The sequence below is a fragment of the Athene noctua genome, chromosome 3 (genome assembly GCF_965140245.1).
Source record: "Athene noctua chromosome 3, bAthNoc1.hap1.1, whole genome shotgun sequence".
Lineage (NCBI taxonomy): Eukaryota > Metazoa > Chordata > Aves > Strigiformes > Strigidae > Athene > Athene noctua.
In genome coordinates, this window is record NC_134039.1 from 62,113,125 (window position 1) to 62,137,068 (window position 23,944).

Sequence of the window (23,944 nt, forward strand, 5' to 3'; positions counted from 1 at the left end):
CATGGATGGCATCTGTCTGCCCCAGTTAAGGTGTCTCCCTGGTGTCGTCTTATTCAACTGAAGGAAACAGGCAGCCATATGGTGCAACTCATCTCAAGATAAATATTTCAAACAGAGCAGATTAATCATTCCCTTGAAGTCTCAAATCCACTTCACTGTCTAAAGTGACAAACTTAGATCTAAACATCTAACTTCTAAATATATAAAATTAACTAATTGTACCCTGAGAGTCTTTTCAGTGGCTTTCTGGCTTTGTCTTGAGTCCTGCACACAGGTATCCTGAATGTACTAGATTTCAGTATCTTGCTCAAGAACAGTAACAAGGAAGCATAGACAATGAGGCCCTATGAACTTTTTTTCTTCACATACACACATGGCCTTGTAATCTTTTCTTCTGAAAGGAGGATTCTCAAAGTAAATTTGACTACTCAGAAGTGAGGTATCAGTGCTCTACACTGTCAGACTATGACTCTCCATTAGTAATTCGTTAAAACCAATAGAAGCAAGTGCTGTGGCACCTGGCATACAATACAGTTAAGATAGAAAACTAACTTCCATTCAGCATTACAAAATTCAGTGTGCCAAACTAAAATAAGGAACTGAAGACTTTGCAGTTGCCCTTCTAGGCACATATACCATTCATGCTGAGTTTTGCCTTGTTCCCAATAGCTTTAATAGTCACGGTGACAGAAATCACAATTGCAGTATCAGCTTTCATTTGGAGGGTGGGGAAGCCCATCTCCTCTAGACGCTGTGACTTAGCTATCCTGTTCAATTTGGAGCGAACACTAAGAGCACTCTGCCAATAGCAATAAATGTTATCTAAGAAAAATATTATCAAGATACTTCCCAAGGAGCCTGGTCTTTGTTATGCTAGATGCTCTACAAGAATATACGGACAATCTCTGCCTGACTGACCCCATAATCCAATTAAGAACATTTGATAATGTTTCATTACTGCTGCTAAATTATACTACATTTTTGACACTCTGGTAAAGCTCAAATATCATGAATATGAATATATTAATAATATCCCAGAAATTTCATGCACATTTCAGTTAGCAGAAATTTTTATTTCTTAAGCTATAAAGCATTGAACTCACAGTTGTCCTCATATTTTTTATGTTAGCAGTAGAATACTAAAATCACTTAAAAACAGTATCACATAATATTTCTACCACAATTACACTGGTCACTATAATAAAGTAGTTTGGTTTTGTACTCAATGCATTTCTCTTTCCACTGCATTGGAAGTTAGCATTCTGCTTTCTTTGGATAATATTTGATATCGCTGCAATTAAGCTCATATTTGCTAGACTGTTTTTTTATTATCTTATTTGAGTTGAATACAGTCCAAGGTTACACACGTAACACAAGGCGTCCAACTTCTTTATGAAAACAATGGAAAGCAGGGGGAAAAAAAATCAAGAAGTAAAAGGAAATTAAAAGCAAGTCAAAACAAACTAAACCCCACTGTAAGAAGGCAATTTGAATCCTGGAACTATGGAGGGATATCGGAATCTGTATGCATGACTGCTCCGAGAATGCCAACATGTCACACTAAGGACGTCAATATATATCTATTTAATAGCTTCCCGTCATCTCATGCACAGTAGTGCACAATAATACATGATCTTGAGTTGCATCATTTGACTATACACCAACACTTTTCCATAGTGTGTAGACAAACAAAAGCTAGAGATGATGGTTTGATTTTAGCATAATTTCTGTAAAGCTTGGTTTGCCGTTGAGATCTGCTTACTCATTTTTATTTTTCTAATGAGTATCAAGGCTTGACCAATGTTAAAGTAAGCCAAGAATCCACACTGGCTTTTCAATCTTGCAGGTGGAATAAATTAGTCATGAGGCACACTCCACACAGAGCTATCATGAGCTGGAAGGAAAACTGTTTATACAAGGGCTCTGAGAGAAACTTGTCCACACGCCAAGGAGAGCCCATATTGAATCAGCAGAGGTGGTTATGCCGCAGTGACATTTTTGACAAAATCACCCACAACCCACCTACACTAATGCCAACCAATTCCCTGAAACCCACCAGGGGCTCGTGTGATTTCATGCTACACAGAAACCAACATAACATCATGGCTATAAGACAGAGTCTTCTTATCTTTATCAAGTAGAACTGGAGAAAGCATGCTCTAGGAAAATGACTTGAACAGGTATCAAAGAACCACTGAAAAATATCTGTGCTCTTCCAGACTGCAACATTCCCTAAAGGTCTCAGCTGCATGAAACCCGAGTTTGGCCCACCCCATCACACTAAGAGCAGCAGCGTTAAGACAAAGGGAATAAGAGGAGAAATTCGGATGGAAAGAGAAAACAAAAAGTCCCAGTATTTCAGGGGGTAAGAAATAAAAAAATATATAAAGGGAGAAAAGAGGCAAAAAAAGCAAAGCAGTTGCTGAAGAGTTGGGTTTTTTTCTGTTCTATTTGCATGCTCATGTTCATACACTCTTAACTCTTGGGAGAAACAGGAAGAACCAGAGGAGTGTGGAGTATCTAGCTCTGCTGTGACCCACTGTAGAAGGTGCAGACATGGATCTCAGCATTGCTTCTTTTGGCAAAGATGTGCAGGGACAGGTGTGTTTTATTCTGGAAGGAAGCAGCATCACCAGTGCCTTAACATATGACAAGGCTATGCCAGTTTTTATCAAACTGTCCCAGGTTTGGGTTTCAGTAGCATACTAGGTAACTGAAATCTTGAGGATCACACTAAAACACACCATAACTTCAGGTTCTCTAACTGAACAGTGAAGGCTGAAGAACACATGTACCAGCGCTTTGAAGGCTATGTTATTTAAGTTTCCACTGACAAGGTTTCTGTGAAAAGATGGATGTTAGTTATAACTGTCATGCTTGGCAAAACCCCCCCAGAGGGCCCATAGGATGAAGCATGCCTCTTGTCTGCATTCCCAATTTTAAAATGCATCAATGTAAGCTGACATTTAAAGAAAAGGGATAAGCCTTAATCACTGTTATCTTAGAACACCCTGCTGGAATCTGTACCACAAGAGAATGAACGCTGATGCAAAGTGCTGCCATGTAACTTCAGACTTCAAATCTATCAGAAAATCCTTTGGTCCCAGTACTGTGTAAATATCAAGAAGGCTCCTTCCCATCCTACTGCAACGTAATTGCTACTCACTGCTGGAAAGACCAGTATGTTGGCCATATCTTAGCAGCTCAGAGAAAATATTTGTCCCTCTAGTCATAAAAATGTATCAGACTGATTACAAGATGTGAGGCTACAGGCAGCCAGCAGAGTAACACTGCTGTTTAATTTCTGCTCAACACTTACCCATTTTCTTGCATGATAGTTAGTCTTCAGCTTGAAAATTAAAGGTTGGTACAGTTATAAAAACTAGACAAAATCTCTTAACAAATGTACAGAAGAGTGTTTTATAGCTAAGATGTTTTGCTTAAAACTGGCATTTATAGCTTGTGGAGGAGTGTGAAGATTTCAGCAGACAGCAAGTCCTCTATTGAAAGAACACACTGTTTACAACACAGCACACTCAGCTACAGCTCTTTAAAACATTAAGAACTTTGGGGGCAAAATCCCTTCAAATTCTCACATCTCCTCTCTCAAAATACTTATCTTAAGCCTGAAGTTCATACTTCATCCCCAAAACTTCCATGGATTTCATTCAATGAGAATCTGCCTAAGCAAGAACTAACAAAAAGTCCTTAAATCAGGGGCTGCAGGATTTGGCTCTTAAATACAGAGGGGATGGGGAGAAACCCAGATAGGACCTTCCAGACAAACTGAAAATTCTCTGTTTAAAAAAAACCAAAAACCAGTCACTTGAAATTAGACTGTCGGAATGATAAACAAAGATAAACACTACAGCAATTAGAAAACAGCTAGCTAATGGAAATCTTTGTTTTCTTCTGTTGAAAAAATGCAGCCTCCTTTTCTGACTCACCGTTATTTCCTGCTCATACGTCCAAACACCACAGGCCAGTTCAACGCAGAATATTACAAGCAAGCTTCCAAAGTACTGCAGAAAACAGAATGGTCTTAGCTACTTCTGATATTCAGGTTAACTTTGAAAAAAAGACTTAGCAATTACAAAGGACATCTCAAAACATTATTAACATTTCACATGACTGAAGACATGGAATCTGAAATACATTTTTGTAATCAAAATAGGAAATATTCATGCAACAAACTCTAAAAGTTTAAGTCATGTGACATTCCTTAATAACTCAACATGAAGCATATGAACATTACAATGGGAAAATAAATTCATTTCCTTGTTGCCCAAGAGTACAAGGCTATCATGACACATTATGGTAAAACAATTGCAGAGAGAACAAATTTTTTTTTCACCTCAAACATGGAAAAAACCTCTTTTATCAGTTCTATTCATTTAAGCAACATATCTAAATCATGCTAATAGCCAAAAGAGGGAAAAAAGAAACAAAAATAAAAAAGAGAAAATTGACAAGATGGAAACAAACAAGGTTCTTGAAAGATACATTCTTCTCAAGGTGATTTAGATGTCCCAGGTCAGGCACAGATGTACAAGTATTTGTTGCGATGGATTGAAGTATCTTTGCTATTAACAAGACCTAATCCTTGAACTATTTAAAAATAGACAACACATGAATAAATGAAGAAGCTGTACAGGTCTCGGTAATGATGGTTAAGAAAAACTGGTTGCTGCAATTAAAGAGCAGGACTATCTTCTGAATAGCATCAACAAACCCTTTCTGAATTGCAGAACAAAGCTGCATGGAAATTAAGACTGCTTTAACTGGTATTCTCTTACCCCATTTATCTTTTATTTAAAGCAGAAATATAGTCCCATTCACTCTCAACTCTAAACTTTCTTCCATGTCAATGGACTGAGCTCCCTGTTCTCAGTAAACAAGATTTAAAGTTACAGTCTTCATGGATTTTATTTGGAAATCAAAGAATATGAAATAGACTAGAACAGAATAAATATGTAATTCCATTAGTAGGATACATGCCAAAAGGTTTCTAATTTAGTCATTTCATTCTGGAATCTATTTAGGACAGGTATAACAGACAAAATATGTACTCAGGGTAAGTGAATTTTTTTTTCCTATTAAAGGGTCAATAAACTGTATTGTTTAAAACAGAGAATATAAATCCACAAGTGCTAGGATTTAACAGTCACCTATACAGCACTTTTTCATTCATCCAGTCTGGAACTGAGGAATTCAGATATGTTAGTAGCTACTGAAAGGTGTCTTGCCTTAACTTCTACTTGCTGATCAAATTTAACTCCCTGAATTAGGTTTGTAGACGCAAACAGCCAAATTAAAATTGTGCATGTAAAATATTCATGTGAATTTTCAAGAGAAATCTGTACTCACACCTTCCCCCTACAAAGGTCTGTTCAATATAGATGGTGTTAAAAGAGAAGAGGTCCTGTTTTACTAGTCTCCACCACATTACCCTGCTTCTTCATAGTCATTATAGTTGAATAACACATCACATATCCTTACAAATCACCATTGTAAGCACACAGAGAGCTCCAGTACAGGCCTTCAATAAGCAATACATTCATCCTCCAAAGGTCCAAAAGAGGAAAAAACTTGAGTCCTACCTTGTAAGAACAATGATGCTTTCTCTAGAAAATAAGCTCATGAGCTTGCAGACAATGTATCACTATCACTGCAGTTATGCAAAGGATTCCTTAAAAAAACAAATCTACTCTGCAAAATATTCATTTTGAAAGGAGGAGAGAATGCCACATGCTTTAGCTCTTTTAATTCATAGAAAAAAAAATGTTTAAGGACATTATGGCTAATACTGACATTTTTGAGGGATAACAACTAAACATTTCAGTGAAAAGCGAATTTGAGTTCTCAGCTGTCAAAGGAAATTTCAGTGATCTTATACTCTAATTGAGTAACAAGCCTGGAACTGCCTGCTATCCCCAAATCTTACACAAAACTCACTGATCAGGTGTACATATGGCATTCTCCGGAAAACTCTTAATTTGCAGTTCCTTGTAAGATTTCATTCATTCATTCATTCACCAACCTTAACATTTGAAACTTCCTCATTTTTGTCAGGATATAGTTAAAAAAGTCTGTGTTGAGACAGAAGAGCTAAAACCAAGATTTTCTCCAGTTACTGAATATAGCCCAGGACAGAAAACTATTTATCCAGATTCACTCATAAACCACTTCTGGATCTGCCAGGAATTGAGCACTCCTGACTAGTGACATCTGGACACATCAGGGCACTGCAGAACCAAGCCTTCTTGTCCTGAGAAAGCACATCTTCTGTCCATAAAACAAAAGACAAGAAAAGACACAAAGAGTTTACACACATGTAAGCACAGGCTAGGAGCTGAGCAACAGCAGGCTCACAAAACTGGCACACTGGAGCCTCAGTTTCACTCTGCTATTAAAAGGGAGTATTTATACCTCTGTACTGAAACTGTAATGGTTTACAAAACAAATAATTCTCATATAATTGGGGGGGGGGGGGGGGGCGCCACCCTCTAACCATTATTTAAATTTATTACCCCTAATTTCTATCTTCCAAATACATAAATTATTACTGGCTTCAATGCTTATTCCTTGTCCCCAGTTAAATTCCCACAGCAGTCTGAATGCTTAAATGCATCTTCCTGCATTTACACACTCTGCTTTTTGCCAGAAACAGGGACTTGGTTTTGAACCAAGTCTTAATATTTCTTCCTACGAGCTGAGTGGCTACATTTTTTAAAGGAGATTAACTCACTGAGGAGCACTATTGTGCATTGCACTGAAAACTGTGCTAGCAGGTCACAGATACTACCTTCTACAGCACGCCTCCCTCAGGGCATACTTGGTCATTGCTGAGGTATTTTCTACTGGGTTTTGGGGGATTTTTTTTGGCAGGGAGATGGTAGGATAGAGAAAGGTACAAAAGAGAGTGAACAGATTTGCAAAGATATCTACAGTTTATCATTTTAAAAAATTCAAATTAAAAAAATTCTACAAGCAATTAATGCAAAGCCAGAATCACTTCAAGAACTGCAGACCTTTTAGGCAATTGCTAATCACAGTAATTCTCTCCCTAGTCTATGCAAAGTTGTCAGAGAATTGAAGTGGTGCCTTCATTCTGTTGTAAACCTGGCAGAACCAGTTTCAATGAAGGATTTCCTCCAGCAACGTTGTGAAAAAGATAAAACGTTGCTTCCTTGAGAGATGAATGACTGAAATGCTTCCAGAAAACACTCAGAGTAACACATCAATGTATAATATTTTCCAATTTAAAAAATATAAAAATAACGCAGTAGACACTTACTGCTCCTCATTAAGTCATAGATACGCATGTGACCAGGATCCTAAACTTCAGCATCCCCACAGTGTAAAATGGATGTTGTCAACTAGCAGAAGGAAGGACAGACAGAAGGACGGACGGATGCTCATTAAGGCAGTAGCTTTCCAATCAGAGCATCTCCTCTAATACCTGGAACCTTGCAGAAGCACCTGGATGTGTTTTCTGCAGCAATGGATTGGTACGTGTGCAGCTCCATCCTCAGAGCTGCAGCACTGACAGCCTGCGGAGGCTTTAACAACTGTACTTTTCCAGCACATCAGTCCTCAAAGACAGTTGAAAGAACTGGGGACTGTGGAGTTCAGGAGAATGCTTCTCCTTTCTGGTGCAAGAAAGTCAACAAGAAAGAAAACCACTTTCTGAAAGATGTAAAGACAGAGGGATGACAGAACAAGAAAAGATATTAAAAATACTCCCTATGTTATCACCAGACTCTGTTCTGCTGGAATATTCTTCTAGTGGTTCAGGTGTAAAACCTACCACAGACGACACACTCGTCCTGTCCTGAAACCTCCAGTGGAGGAACCACACACATATCACCAGCATGGAAACCCATCACAATGAATACTACCTGCTACTGCAGAGATACTACCAGATCATACTCATCCATTACAACAGTCTCCAGAGAGGTCTTGCTCTTGTGCAAGTCACACAGCCACAAGTCCACTTGTACAGAGAACTAATATATAAGATAGAAGGGACAGTGGAATAGTGGAACATATTGAATGGAAATCCAACGATGATGACAGACATCACAGAAGAGAAGTAACCATCAAGAAAATAATCAAAGACAGAAAAAAGAAACCAAAAATGGGTACTAGCACTGAAGTAACAGGCTTTCTAATTCTAATAGCTATCTGCACAAAGGCTATCTGAACCTGATGAGCCACTAGAAAGCTGCACAGTATTTTCAAATATGCATTAAAAAAATCAAAATAATTTGGAACTATTTTTGGAAACATCTGTATGGCCTGTCTAAATAGGATCAAAAGTGCTAGTCTGAACAGAATTCCTGCACACCACAGTGGCATCCTATAAGAAGGCACTAGCTCCATATATGCCACTGCTCCATACATGAAATATATACGCTCTGGCATATGCCCAAAATGTCTTCCTATCTCTTCCTCTAAAGCTAAAAACTGAAACTCAAAATTAATTAATCTTAATTATGACCTTTTTTTGCTATACTGTTTGTTCTAACAAACTAAGCAAATGACCACCACCACCAAACACATTTCTTTCTTGATCAACTCAACCATTTAGATAAAACCAAAAATAACAGCAAATACAAGAACAAAATCACTATTACCAAATCAAAGATATTTTGCATTTGTTTAAAAGTTGTTTGTTCCAACAATGCCCTTTCTGTTCAGAGAGCATTGGTGAATGGCACACACATTAAGTGCCTCTCAACATAAAATCTCTCCCTCATGGCTTTCTAGCCTGCAGACTACAGGATATTTTTGTTGCACTCATGGGCAACTGCAAGGAAGGATATAAAGCACGAAGCACAATGTTTTACAGGTTTTGCACAGATATAATACAAAACTCTTACTGTAGTTCTAGAGACTTTTTGTTTATCTTGAATATGACACACAATTCCTGCAATTAATCACTTAATACAATTTTTCTGTGCTTTTTAGGCAACAGGTGGAAAGAACAGGGGAAAAATAACCTTCTATTTTTGTTACAAACATGGCAACTAGACAGACATTGGAAAAACTGGGACTTCAGAAAACACAGTACATGGAGAGAGTTTGTAAAAAATTTTGCTCCTCCTCCCACCACATTTTAAGTGCCCTTCTCCAAAGTATTTCCAAGAACAGAGAATTTTTCAGAGATCTTTTGACAGTGGAAATATTAAATTCTAATTAAATTTAGCAAAGGAAAACTAGAGTTAAAACTCTACTATCCAGTAGTCTTCTTCAGTGCAATAGGCAGGGCAGTGGGAATACCCAGTGCCCTATTATGAGCCATAGTGATAATCCCATTGGCACAGACAGAAAAACCACGACTGTCCTCTGAAGGTGCCCTTCCAAACTCTAGTGTAAGCATTATGCCAGAAATGAAGCTAAGAGCAGGAGCCCTCATTAAAATTTGACGACTTAGGGTACTTAGTGACCAATGAGTCACTATGGCCTTCTGGAGCCAAGCAGCCCAGGCAGGTAAAGGTAGCTGTACTACAAAGCCGTGCATGCCCAAGTGTATTCCTGAAGTGATTAACACACGGGGTTTTTTGCTCTGCCACAGACAGGTTCAGTAATTTTTTGGAAATGACCTACAGAACACCTCATCTGCATTCAGCTACTATAACCTGTAAAATCAGTGGACTGTTAGCCCATGCACAAGGAGAATCAAAGACCTGAACACATCTCCAGTCATGCTCTCTTGATCCTAGTTGTACCAAACACGGTATGATCATTTTGTTGCAGTTTGGAAGTGTGATTTGGAAGCATGATTTATAAATGAGTCTAGGCAACTCCTAAAAACATGAACTGAGACAGGGTTCTGCAGCAACCCAAATTTCATCAGAACTAGAAAGGCACAAGAGTGGCTTAATTAATCTTTTTCCCCCATCAGACCTTTTGGTTCGCATGTTGCATGATACCCCTGTTACTGGCATTAGGACCCTCTTTCATCTGTTCTGACAGCTTCCTAGTTAACTACTGTCATCCTAGAAAACCTGAGGAAGACTTCACAGGCTACTGAACACATCCCTAGAAAACAAATATATCCCATTACATAACATACTCAAAATACTGACTACTTAAGCCTACTTCCAGAGATTGAGAAAGCAAGAGAGCATTCTGTATATGAAAGCAAAGGGTAATTGCAAACATGGGCTAACAACTTGAGTCAGAAGTTGCAACATGGTGAAGTAAAGTGAGAGCACAGTAGGTGTTGCAGCTTTTGGAGAATGTGGTTGACAGGACTGTAGTAATCCTTTCCTTTTTGAGGAAGTGTGCCTTTCTCTGAAAGTGTACTTATTAATGAATCATCATTCATGTGCTCTGTATTTCATTTAAACATATTTTTTCAAGCTTTACCACTCTCCTCCCAAGCATCTTTCTTTTATCCCAGAAGATATAAAACTTTTTTTTTTTTTCCCCTCTCATACTTAAGAAAAACCACAACCTTTATGTCAGAGCAAATGAAGAGTAGCTGATCAGCAAGTTCAGCCTCCTCAGACTTGCTATCTGGCACTCACACCACTTTCTTGGGCAATGTGGTCCATATGTAAGCAAGTCAAGGAAAGCTCTAGTAGGGAAGGGCACGGGCTGAAGGAAATTCTAAGGGTAAGGCAGCTGCAGAATGAAAGCTTACAGGAATCTCTAAAAGACTGGAGTATATGGTATGTAAAACAAATGCCAGAAGATTTTAAAAGGGTCATGCATAGCAGTTCCCAATGGCTAATAGCCTGAGAGCATCAGCCTTGTTCTGAGCCACAAGCCATACAGACATCTGTCTGCACCCTGAGAAACCTCAGATGACCACCACCACTGGAGGATCAACACCCAAAACCAGACTCTTTCTGTGCAAAACCTAGTAAGAAGTCCTTCCCCATTCAATAAATTATAAGATACCGTTGCCTTTATTTTTGTTACAGATTACAAACTAACAAGGTTATTTTAATGACTAATCTATCTTTACTTTTTTAAATGGAGCAAACACTTATTAAATGGAGTCAGACAAGTTGCATGGAAAACTGAAATCCTCTGTTTATCCACTCCAGCAGCACAAACTTTCGTCTGCTCACCCCTTCCACCCTCCCCAGATCCCTCAGCCTTGTCCCAAAGGGATTAACAGTTCATTTGTCATTCTGATTTAAAATTTGGTTTACTTGCTTGACAACGTAGAAATTTGAGACATACAGTCACAACTCAACAAGAAAATGGGCTGAAACCACTAACTTACAACATCAGCTACTGAATGTCATCCACTTCTTCAAAATAAATATATTCCACAGCAAAATGATCAGATATCTCTATTATTTTAGATTTGGTTTCCCAGATCACAAAACTTTATCAAAATGTCTTAAAGCCTCTGACCTTTGTAAAGTCCAATAGTTGCCACTTTTTCCAAAACCTTCATAACTAATTTTCTGAATAAAAAAAAAAATTTTATGGCTATGAACATTTTAATTTTCTAAGGCATGCATCCAAGTGCTTTTGATTGACCCCTCTGCTTTAAAAACTAAACAAAATTATTTATGAATAATTAGAACTGTGTTTACAGCCTCAATTCTTCTGTGAGATATTAATGACCTGTTTTAATTTTTAATTTAACAGTTAACTTCTGCTTATATAAGGAAACAGGTATACTTTGGAAATAAACAAATGCACACTTCAGACAGTTATTAGGATTTATCTGCTCAAGGTTCAATTACCTCAAGCAATGAACTCCAAGGAATAAGTGTCGTTGCAAGGTCATAGTAAAGTACTGAACAGGACATAGGTAAAGATAGACATCAGACCATAATTTCCTCACAGCTTACAATATTACCTTCACCCTTCTTCCCCCCTTATTTCATAGGATTTAATATTAAAAAACTAGTCTCCTGTTCTGCACAGACTTTCAAAACACAGCTCCATTCACCTCTCTACTACTTCTTTATTTTCTACCAAGGAAATTAAACACCATAAAAATTCTTCTTTAGTCAAGAAAATCCTTCTTCCTTTCAAAATAGACCAATTTTGGTGGTGATACACACAATAACTCTGCCTCAGCTTTGAACATTGAACATTCACCATTTTGTGTGAGGAAGTGCTCTTAGATATAAAACCCAAACTGCAGCCCCTGTGCAGCGGTTTTATACAAAGTAAAGTGCCTCTGTGGTTAATTAGTCAAAAGGGCAAGATTGGGCAAGAAAGAGAGATTAATTTCCCTGACAGGACATCCACTCCACACTCAGTTTGTGGCAACAAGAATGCAGTTGAACCACAGTGTCAAGGCATGCCCCACTGATGAGGCTGGTCTGTGTTTCAGACAAGACATGGAGGTTTGGCTGGGTTTTGTGGTTCTGTTTACTTATTTACTCCTTCCTTGCTTTCAGGGACTCTGCCACTCCCTATTCCTTTCAGCAGAGGAAAAAAAGCTTGTAAACAAGCAGTGAGAAAAAAGGAGCTGGGAAGGACAGAGGAATAAAGCACTATGGCAGCAAGACCACATATCATCTCAGCAGCTCTCTGTCTTCTTTTCTCAGTCAAGATGTAGCACCTCTCATTCCCATCCTGCTATTGCTCCCAGCTCTCCAGCCAAAAAACCCCCAGTCCTTTGACCCTACTCCCGTATCAGTCCCTGTCATTTCAGTAGCTTGCTGGTTCCCACTTTCAGCATTCCGTTTCACCAACCTTTCTATCTTCCCTCCTCTGTTCACCAGGGAGTATTACTCCACAGATCTTTTCAGCTCTGGTGCCATTTCAGTCTCTTCTACTGCACTGGGTATCAATGACTTTCAGGAACTTGGAGGAAGGAAGCAAGATATAATAACACTGCAACAAGTGGGAATGGGTAAAACAGGAACAAGGAAGATAAAAGGAACAAGGCTTTCTCCAGAAGTTTTGGATCATGGAGCCAGACATGGCGACACCCAGTAAAACCAATACTAAAGACACACATCCCCAAGAATAGACAAAGTAGTCACCCTGATCATCTGAGCCTAAAAGTATAGCATGCAGTGACAACTATCACACAGAAGTCCAGGCAGCACGTTTCGTGCTGAAAACATACTGCAACCATAAAATTACTATTGTCAACAGATATTTACCTTTTAACTTAGCACTGCACTGTTTTCCAAAAGGATGAGCAAGTGGCTCTTCACTACTGCAGCTGTACACAAAAAAACCCCAAACATTTCAATTCACAGCATCATAACCGCACTGCCCAACCTTTCTGTCATAAGTCAAAGGCATTTCCCTGAATAGCGGCTGGACAGTTCACTCTGAGGTGCTGGATAACTGCACCAGAGAGTAACATGCTGTCTCTGCTCTGATACAACATGGCTGAGCGTTCAAGGCAGCTGCTAAGCGCTGGGATGAAGGAAGCAGATCATCACTGTCACCACAGCAAACATCTGGATTCAAGCCAAGCATTTGCAGACCTGGACACTCCCACCAGCTCAATTCCTGTCATGCTCCTCTACCCCAACACTCTTCCGTCCATGCTGCCCATACATAGCTGCTCTTGCTTGCGGTCTGTTCAGCAAGCAGCACCCTTCATCTCTAAATGCCTCCCAATAACCCCATAAGGCTAGGCAATTTGTATTTCTCAACTGTAAGCTCCCCCTCCTTAAGGAAATTAGGCATTGTTTCAAAGCACTTGCCTCTGAAAGTCTTTCAAGTACATGCACAGTGCTGTACAATTATGTTGGAGAAGACAAGGTCAACAAAATGCACCTCATACTTAGGCAGAGAGGTTGGCACTAGACCACAGGGCCATGGCAGTCCACTCCACTGCACTGAGAGCCTGGCAGAACGCACACCCTCCTGCAAAGCCAAGCTTTGATCTGTGATGACACTGTGGCATCACCAACACTGATTTCAAAGCCTTACAATTTGTTTGAACCTTAAAAATCCTGATCTGAACAGGAAAGAAGCTTACCCTCTATCCCATTTCAAGGAAAAAAGATGTCTAATAATGATTAGTACAGGCATCTCCAAGCAGTTCACCTTTGAACTGGAAGTTAGAAATACAGAAATAAAAACTAGTTCTGTACTTATTTTCTTGAGAAAGTTGTTTCCATCTGAAACTACTGGGATATAATAAAAATTGGTGAACTTTAAGTGTATTTTCTCTTATGAGTGGAATGTCAAACAAACAGCACTTCAAAACACAAGCTAAATGTTTATAACCCCTTACTTACCCACCAGCTATATTAATTTTAGTTTTAACACAGTACTGGCTCCCTAAGAAACTTGTACTACAATATTATAAACCCACTTAAGACTGTCTTTCAACAAGGCAGGCCAACCTGTCTTGTGAATCTGTTTTCTTCCTGCTCACACCACATTCATAAATGAGAGGCTGATAAAAGGCACAAAATACGAGAACTCAGTCTCTGTCCTGTCTAATTCTAAGCTGCATGGATTTACACCAAGTATGTCTGTCTTATTTCTTCCCTTTCAATGCTTCATAGTTAAATAATTAATAACTACTTCGCTTTGGCAAATAACAATTCCACTGCCAAATATTAGTACAAGGTATTGGAGCAGCTGTGGCTGTGATAAGAGTCCACATGGGTCAGAAAAAATATCCTTTATTATTACAGAACAAACGACCTGTATTATGTACTACTGCAGAAATACATGCTGCCACAAAAAAAAAAGACAAAGAAATAATCCTCACTAAACGCTCACGCTAATTCACGCCAACTGTATCTGCCAGTACTGTAGAATAGTTGGTGCTGTAGTACCGTTGAGCAGCTAACATTTCACACAGAGTGCCTTCCAGGAAGACATTAGCAGTTATGATATCTTGCAACATAGCAGACACCCAGATTTAATCAGCCTATCACTTCTGCATCCACATGGACTGAAATGGGTGTACGGTATAGAATAATCTGCCCCAAGTGGCGATACAGTCAGTAGTTTCCTGTCATTCTTCAGGTGGACTTCACAGAAACCAGTTCCACCAACACTGAATTTAGCTGGGTGAGAACTACCTACATGAAACAGCCACATTCATGTTAGGTTTGTCACATGTCTTGTTCACCTTTTCAACCAAAACATTATCATTTAATTTTTTTCTCTTTATTTGCCTGCTTTTAAAGAGATCAGTTCAGTTTAATGATGGGTTGTCTGGTTGTGTTTCAACTCAACAGACAATTTAGTTTGCCAAGTTCCAATTTATAACCAGGTTCTGCCATAACTGAATTAACAAGCTTTTTGACCACACAGCAACAGTGTCTAACAACATTTAGGAATATTGATTTCTCTGCCAACTTTATGATAAAAATCAGTAAAAGGATTTGCCCTATTGACCATCAAATATTTCTAACAGTTTTTCCCTTTGTGAAAACATATTTGAATCCTGTGCTGTTTTGAATGCTGTAATTACAGAAAACTCATAGTTACAAATGCCAGGATTTGCAATGAAAACTCCAGCCAGGAAAATATTTTCTAGTGGGATTTTCATGAAGCTCCTCTTGTCAAGCAAGAGAGTTTACTCTTGTAATAAAACAAGAACTTGGGGGAAAAAAAAAAAAAAAAAATCACATCCCTTTAGGTTATTATTCTTAAAGGATATATGTATGTGTGGAGTTTGTTTTGATTCTTTTTTTCTTTTTCAGTTAGGCTACATGCACAACAGACTTCAAAACCAATCCAAAATGTACAGATCCTCAGAAGAGAAGAGGTCAAGGATGGTTCTGGATTTGAAAAACAGTAATTTAAAGAATCTCATTTGAAAAACTGTAAGAAGCACCATAAAACCTGGACTCTAATTTCTCACCTTTGGGCTTTTTATACATTCAGGTCAGTGACTTGGAGGATTCTAAATCTTCTAGTTAGGCTGGCATCACAGCCACTTCTACATGACAACATCGGTCTTTCACAACACACGACAAAGTTACGTTATAGACACTTAAGGTACACATGGGCTCTTTATACCAACTAGACTTCAGGACTACATATTCTTGGGGCAATTAAAATCAAGTAGCTTTAAAATGCCAGTTCTACAAATAATTCAGAGCATGCACCTCGGAAGATTGAGGTATTATATTTCCTTATTATTAAGCTGAGTAAACATTAGTTCTATTTATATTTATGCCTCATGTGAAGCTGGGAAGGTTTCAAGAATTTAATTGCAAGATAAAATTTCAAAAACAAATTAAAATAATTATGTATACAGATGTATTAAAAATATCTAACAGCATAATATATATACTTTATGGTCCTTATGCTTTATTAGATTTTCAAAAAAATCCAGTTCAATAAACAACATTAGCACTAGAAATTAGCATGCTGCCAGGAACATCAAGATTTGTATCCAAATATCTCTGCATGTCATCATTATGGCTGTTCATGTATTTCAAAAAGAAGATTAAAAGCATGATTGAAGAGGTTGTTAATGTTTTACATGAAGGTTCTTTTCTTTTAGTTCATCTGGTTGTACAAAAGCTCATTTTGTTGATCCATCACTTTTCTGATTAGTCTGATGAATGAAGCATTGACTTACGTCTGCATGCTTCTGTGGTACAACACGATTGCATTCATTTAACAATTAATCAAAGACAATGACATACTTAGGAAGATATCATTCAGTTTTGCTTATCAGTTTGCTTAGCAACAAGCAAATTCTCAGGCTCCTGAAAATGAAATATTGCAACATAAAATGATAAAAATGTTTTGCTTTGATTTAGTATAATTTGACTGCCTAAACACACTTTAAATTAATTTATTTCCAGATGGCATTAAAAACTATAAACGATGTCTTCACTGGCAGTTTAAATAAACTGAAGGCCAAAACCAGTTTTAACTTCATTTTCTTTTGAATTAGTTCAGACTTTTTTAAAGGCTTATACCAAAAATGCTAACTTTTTTTCCAGATACTATGTAGCAATGGTCTACATCATTTAGTTACTTTTGCATTTTAGTAATTTTTAATTCACATTAAAAACTATCACCATTATAAAAAACACTTTATGAAAGTAATCTTATAACCTTACCTCAAAAACTAAGAGTTAATAAATTCACTATCTTTTAATACTTTCACTATTTATATAAAACAAAAATATATGCAAAGGCCTTTTAAGCTATGTAAGAAAGATTACTAGATAAATAATTATATGGTATGTAATTACATTAATCCTTTTTTTTTTAAATGCAAGTGCTCTTAACTAAGTAATATCTTAGAACTTGTTCCCATTACTTTAATATTGCAAGGTTAAAATCTAGAAATAAAAAAATGCATGACTATTATATTACTATAAAGTATTCAGATTTAAATGAGAGTTTTTCCTAACTATATAGGTTTGAAACAACAATATTCATATTCTATTCAGGTTTAACAAAATATCCAAAAGGTTAAACAGCATTTATCCTCTTCCAGCTGCGCAACACTTCTGCTGCAGACCTTCAACTGGAAATCTCAAATAAAGCTTACTCCAACCCTCTCTAATAAAGCAAAGACATTTTAATACAAAACTTCAGTACAGTTTCTCAACTGTTTTAGCTGCAGTTAGAATATTTCCTATCAGAGAAAAGCAAAGGTTGCATAAATCTCAGCCAACCTCTCACTCCTTTCTTTTGTTCATTCTGTGCAAAATTTGTGAGGTCCAGGTATCACATACTTAAGCCCACACAGATCCATAAGAAAAATGAAAGCATATGCACTTTGGGAAAACTCAACACACACAGCAGTGAAAAAACAGCAGGAGCCCAACTCTACTTGTGTAAGACTCCTGGATATTTTCAAGGGCGGAAGGATTTTACCTGTCCACTTTCTCCTACTGCAATCACGGTAGTCAAGTCTGATACACCTTTCACATCCACGGCTCCCACTCTCTCAGGCTTACAGACTGCTTGGAATCATTATTCTCCTCACGTTGAAAGACAATGCCCAACTCTGCAAAGGGTTACCAGCTAGACTTCTTAGAAGCTGTCCTGGTTTAAACTTGGCCAGCAGACAAACACTATACAGCTGCTCAACCCACCCTCTCCTGTCCCAGGGAACAGGGGAGAAAACTGTAAGGGTAAGGATAAGGACACTCACAGATCAAGATAAAAACAATTCAATATTTGAAATCAAACAGAAATTGAAATAATAATGATGATAATAGTAGTAGTAATAGAATATACAAATAAGTGATGCACAACGTGACTGCTCACCGCGTGCCGACCAATGCACAGCCCACTCCCGGCCAGTGATCTCGGAGGGAAAAACCCAAAACCGCAATCCCAGAAAAGAGATGGCACCAATTCCTTGGCCAACCTTAGTCTATATACTGAACATAACGTTACATGATATGGAATATTCCATTTGCCAGTTTGGGTCCACTGCTTTGGTTCTCCTCCCTCCCAGCTTCTTGCACACCTGCACACTAGCAGGACAAAGGAAGCTGAAAAATCCTTGATTTCTTAGCAACAACTAAAAACATCAGTGTATTATCAACATTCTTCTCATAGCAAATCCCATACTGAATCCAAAACACAGCACTGTTCTAGCTGCTAAGAAGGAAAATTAGCCCTATCTCAGCCAAAACCAGGACAGAAGTATATGGGTACATGGCACTCTTTGATCTCAGTGTTGCCAGTGGTCTAAGTATTCTTTAACTCTAAATCTTTAACATTTGTGCAAGTTAGATGGGCTTTTTGGTTTTGGGGTGGGGTTTTTTGGTTAGTTGGTTTTTTTTATTGTCCTCAAAATCACTGACTTCCAAATGAAGAAAAAGACATTTAACTTCCTTAACAGACAAAGTCTCATCACATTTAAATTGCATATCAAGCCTTGCGCAGGAGAGGCTATGGCTTTTCAGCTGCTGTTGACTCAGTTACATAGCCTCTAAACAAAGGAAAAATACTTGGAATTTATTTTAAAATTTGCTCACAATCAAATGCAACTGCAAAATTCCACAGCCATGCAAGAGAAGGCAAAGCTTCTAAATACCCTCAGAATTAACTTTCATCAGCTACAAATGCTGTTACTTTATGCACACAATCAACTGTGGGAATAAAGCAAAGTCTAGGTTATTTAGCTACTGCACAGCCAAGAGTCCAAAGGGTAGCATAAGGGTTTATTTCAGAGCACTCAGACTCACGTTACTATAATTATTAGTACTTAAGAGTTTGAGTTGTTTTTCTCTTCAGCAACTCCTAAACGAAGTGGATCTTTGCAAATGAACACTGCTTGTCTTTCAGTCACAGCATAATGCAGTCAAGGCAATAAAGTCTTTCCTACTGCGTGTTTTGCAATTACAATTCCTCACTGATATAACTCAACAATGTAATAAAAAATAATCAGTATTTATCTAGTGCTTGTGGATCAAAACTTTCTTACACTGTTGAAATGAAGCAGAAATTAGCTGGTTTTAGAGGTTATGAAACGTACCCAGACAAGGAGCAACAGATTTCTTTTCACTGTTCCACAGTAGCCCAGCATTCCAACTATGATGAGGAAACAGCAGACTGCAATCATGACTGGGTGGACCACAGGAAAGTAAGTCAAAATGATAGCCTCCTCCACCCTAAAACCAATCAGAACCATAATCAAAAAAAGGATAATCACACAAAAAGGATACAGAAGAAAAACATAATACAGACATTAAAATGAAAACGGTGGATTAGCAGATGAGTTTTTTCCAGTGTCTTACACAGAAATCTCTTCTACATGCTCTTAAAGTCAAATTCTGCATTCAGGTACCAGAAAGTAATGCACCATCCAAAATCTCTTTGGAGCAAAGGCAATCTTCCTGTCCTGTACAGTATGTAGCACAATGAGGCCCTGTTCCATCACTAGGGCTCATACACACTGCTGTAATAAAACTAACAGCATTCCTAAATCTCTGGACTGATTAAAGTATTCAAAACTAAACAGTAATATAATATGGCTACATGTTGGCAAAGGGCCAAAACCTGATCCCTGTTAGAAGAAAAAGGCACAGGAATAAAACAAGATTGAATTCATATCTTTCCCCTTTCTCTAATTTCAACCAATGCCAGAAATAGTGGCAAAAATACACCTTTCAACAAAACAGTAATTAGCTCAACTGAAGGCTTCTTACTTCCAAAAGTGCTAATTAGGAAACCTGCCATACAGAGTGAACAACATATACTGCAATCAATCACCCACACAGATTAATAGGTTTAAAGAAAGCTTTACCTCGTTTCCGCAGTTAAAGTGAGAACATTATTCAGGTAATCTCTCATCCAGGCAGAAACACCTAATATGCTGATGGACATCAACTAAAAAGAAAAGGTGAAGTTACTTATCATGCATTTAAAAAAAAATGGGCAAGATCATTCATAATTTAAGAAGATCAATCTTTCATGCACTCATTTATCTGAACAGCATACTGTGCCCAGAACCGTACTTCTGTATGCTTAGAGCTGGTTTGTTGCCCAAGCATTTATGAAGCCAGTGTCAATAATCTTCTCTTTGTGTATGCAATTAATGCCTGGCATATCTTCTCTTCCACCAGTGATGCCACTGATGGCTCAAGTCCCATCACTGCACAACATAACACAGAAACAACAGAGAGAGTTTATGCTGCTAAAATCAGCGACTCTTTCAGGGTTCATATACAATATCCACCAGTCTGTATGAAACCATGAGGCCACCCTCAGGTACACAGTCACTGAAGAATTATCTGATGCCCTAAACGGGATACAACAGTACTGATACACCAACACAAAGGAGGGAGGGATTTATCTTGGGGTTAAATTTAGAAGAATATGATTCTCTCGCTCATTCAGATAAAGTCACCACCTCAGCAAACCTGGTTTCTGTCACCTGATGCCATCATGCACTCCAGCACACCTGGGATCTACCAACAGGAGCTGTGGCCTCTAATTTTCTTGAGAAGCCAAATCCAAACGATGTGATGAGAACATACACACCACATGGTGGTGACAGGTCTTGTGCTGCTGTAACACAGGTACTGCTAGAGAAAAAGGCACTCTTCACAGCACTTATCAATGCATCTTGCACTGGGCTAGGTAAGTCAGTATGCCCTTCCTCCAGGATGAGGGCTCACATAACAGCTGCAGCCATCCCTACCTTTGTGCATGCTCTCTGGCCCCAGGAGCACCCCATCTCCTCCTGCACTCATGGGACACACAGCACTGCTCCCCAAACAGAAGGTGAGAGGTGAAGCTATAAACTCCTTTGAGGAGAGGTGGGAACCACTAAGCTTTTCCACAAAATGGAGCAAAGTTAAGGTTACTAATGCCACCACTTCTCAAACCATTTCAGGGAATTCAGCCAGTTTATTACATTCAAAGGAGAATTTTGGAATATCACCTGGGCACCTAAGCCTGAACCACCACTCAGGGTCTGAACCTGGCAGACTCAGGACTTCAGAAGCACCAGTGTCTAGCTGAAGGAGGGAGGGAGACTTAAGCATGCTGGCTCTCCTGAATACTACTGCTTTCATGTGTTGTATAGATGTATTGCCAGGAAACCTCAGCATTATACTAACAGCTTCTTAAATCAGTGAGAAGTGCTAATCTCCCGCTGCCTTCAACAGCTCACTTCCAACACGCCCTCATATTTCTCCAAAGTTGTTATGAAGAACAAGTTAACTGGTTCAAACATGTAAGAAAAGTCACTCTGTGTCCTTACTGACTCCTTTGCCTGCAGCACATCCACGGCTGGCTACTTCTGCTTTTAAAATTTCACGAGAAGTCCTAGTGGCTACCCCACAGCTTCCTCCTGCTTTTTAAAACTCATGCACAAAATACAGTCACTGCCTTTGTTATGGGTGATGTCAGCAAGAGCCCTGGGCATCTGACATCCTGCAAGCATAGTCCTGAAAGCTAGTGCATGCTACAAGTCTACTATGTACATGCATGTCTTTTACGCTCTGTGGGATCTATTTCGGCTAGTGGAAGAGTAGGAGTGAAAAGCATTTTCTGTTGTGTTATTAGAGGAAGCTGCAGGAGCAAGGAAAAGATGACTAGAATCTCCTCCTAGATAAACAACAGCTACCTCCTTAGAAGAAAGCATCAGGCAAATATGCCACACAACTAATAAAAAACATGTTTCTAACACAAAGAGAGGTAAAAAAGACTACAAGCAGATAGCCTACTTTCTTATGGTCAAAAAGCAACATAAAATATAGACATAAAGAAAGTGTTAGCTTGCACCCGTTTATAGCAAAACATTTAAAGACACATTTGGTTACTTTGCTTTACAGCAGTGGTGCCTAGGAGTGAGAAGTCCATCAAAACCACATTCCGCAGCAACTTTTAATAAGATGTTCTGCTACAAAAACTGTACCAGAAAAATGTTCACTTGCTAGATAATATCCTTCCACTGATACCAGAGTCTGCCTAGTCGCTGCTCTCCATTAGGAACTTACAGGCTGCACTCATCTTCCTTCAGCATGCAGTGATACATTCCAATGCAGCAATGACACAAGGTGGATTCCTTGGAAGAAGGCAAGAGATCACTTTTTCAGCAGAGGTAAGATTTGGCAGGCAAAAGAGTCATCACAAGAACTGAAGCCTGAAGGTTATTAGGAGACAACAGAGATCACAGAGCCACCAGCTAAAAGGCAGAGGGGACAGAAAGGACTTCCTAAAGACCAAAAGAAATGAACAGAGTCCTGCCACTGAGAGAATCATTCAATTAGCTAGAAGACTTGCCTACAAAGGCAAATCAGGAAGGAGAAGTTTTACTTCTACTGTCTGCCTAAATTGAGTTTTCTCTACCTAGATATGTATTTTACCCACATAAAATCAGCAAGGGGAAAGTCTCGGCAGATACATCTCCAAGCTGTGGCCAACATGTGGGCCACATGACCTCTACAGAAACACTTAATGACCATATCATGGAACATGACTGTTCACTTAGCATAAACAGCAGCTGGAAGAAAAGGACTGCTTCCCTTCACCTTGGAAACATAACCTTAACCAGTAATGTAACTACATGAACACTATTTCAGTTCATAAGAACAAGTTCTCTATGAAAGGTCTCTCACTTCATTCAAAAAGCTTTTAGCCATTTAGGTCCCCCTGGCTGTTCTCCTTCGCTGTTAAATAGCTAACAGCCAATTCCTACTGTTTTTGGCTGGACGTAAATTACATGCAATCCCTCTGTAACCCCTGATAGCCAGGCTACAGCTCACCTGCTCACCTATCCTGAATGATCTCATGATCATTAACTCCTTCAGGTATTACTGACTTCTGCTATGCTTACAATTCACGTATGATATCAACACGAGCTCACTCAGCATTGCTCTGAAAACGTATACACGCAATGCCTTACCTCACTGCTACACAGGTGTTACACAGAGATTACCTGTACAACACCCTCCTGCCAGCCAGAGAAATTTCTTGGGAGGCGCCTTATTTTGAAGAAATTCCAAAGTGAATTATTACTTCAAATGACCTGAAAGACAGAGTGCTGTGACACAATGGATTCACATCCGCAAAGTCAGTAACACTGTCGAACAGGGGCAGCATAAAGACATGGCTCAGAATAAAAAGAGGCAAATACTCAAGAAGCTCCTCTTGAACAAAGAGGGCCATGGAAGAGCAAATCTCAATAACTTGAAAAAGCAATTCGCAGTAGGTTGATTACAAATGGTATAGCTTACTGCACATAACCCTGCAAATGCTTGGTACCTCTTCACTAGCAAAGGGAAGCACTGGTATCCCTTCTGATCAGAAAAAAGCAAGCCTCTGGACAGAAACACCCCACAGGATGAAAGATGCATTTGCAACACCAAACTGCCCTGCATAATAATGACCGATGTTTAGTGACAAATGATTATCAAACATAAACTCACACCCTGATCAACCGACATGCTCACCTGCTCCACAGCCACTGAGGAATCACAAGAACACAACACACACACACCAGACCTCCACAGTCTCCTGCTTATGACTCAACATCTGTATGTGCTGCCCTGTAAAAGTGCTAAACATCCCCAGGTGCCAACTGACATCAAGGAGG

General features: G+C 38.8%; 1 protein-coding gene across 3 annotated transcripts in view; it reads right to left on the reverse strand.

The window, feature by feature from the left end:
- TSPAN12 (tetraspanin 12) overlaps positions 1-23,944 on the reverse strand; it is a 45,928-nt gene that overhangs the window by 11,638 nt on the left and 10,346 nt on the right. For 2 of the 3 annotated variants that reach the window (XM_074901562.1, XM_074901564.1), the window contains exons 3-5: positions 20,147-20,229; positions 19,376-19,511; positions 3,948-4,022 (exon numbers count right to left, since the gene is read on the reverse strand). In XM_074901562.1, coding sequence (XP_074757663.1) covers positions 3,948-4,022; positions 19,376-19,511; positions 20,147-20,229 — 294 coding nt within the window. The remainder of the gene's footprint in view (positions 1-3,947; positions 4,023-19,375; positions 19,512-20,146; positions 20,230-23,944) is intronic. The other variant, XM_074901565.1, reaches the window with a different exon arrangement.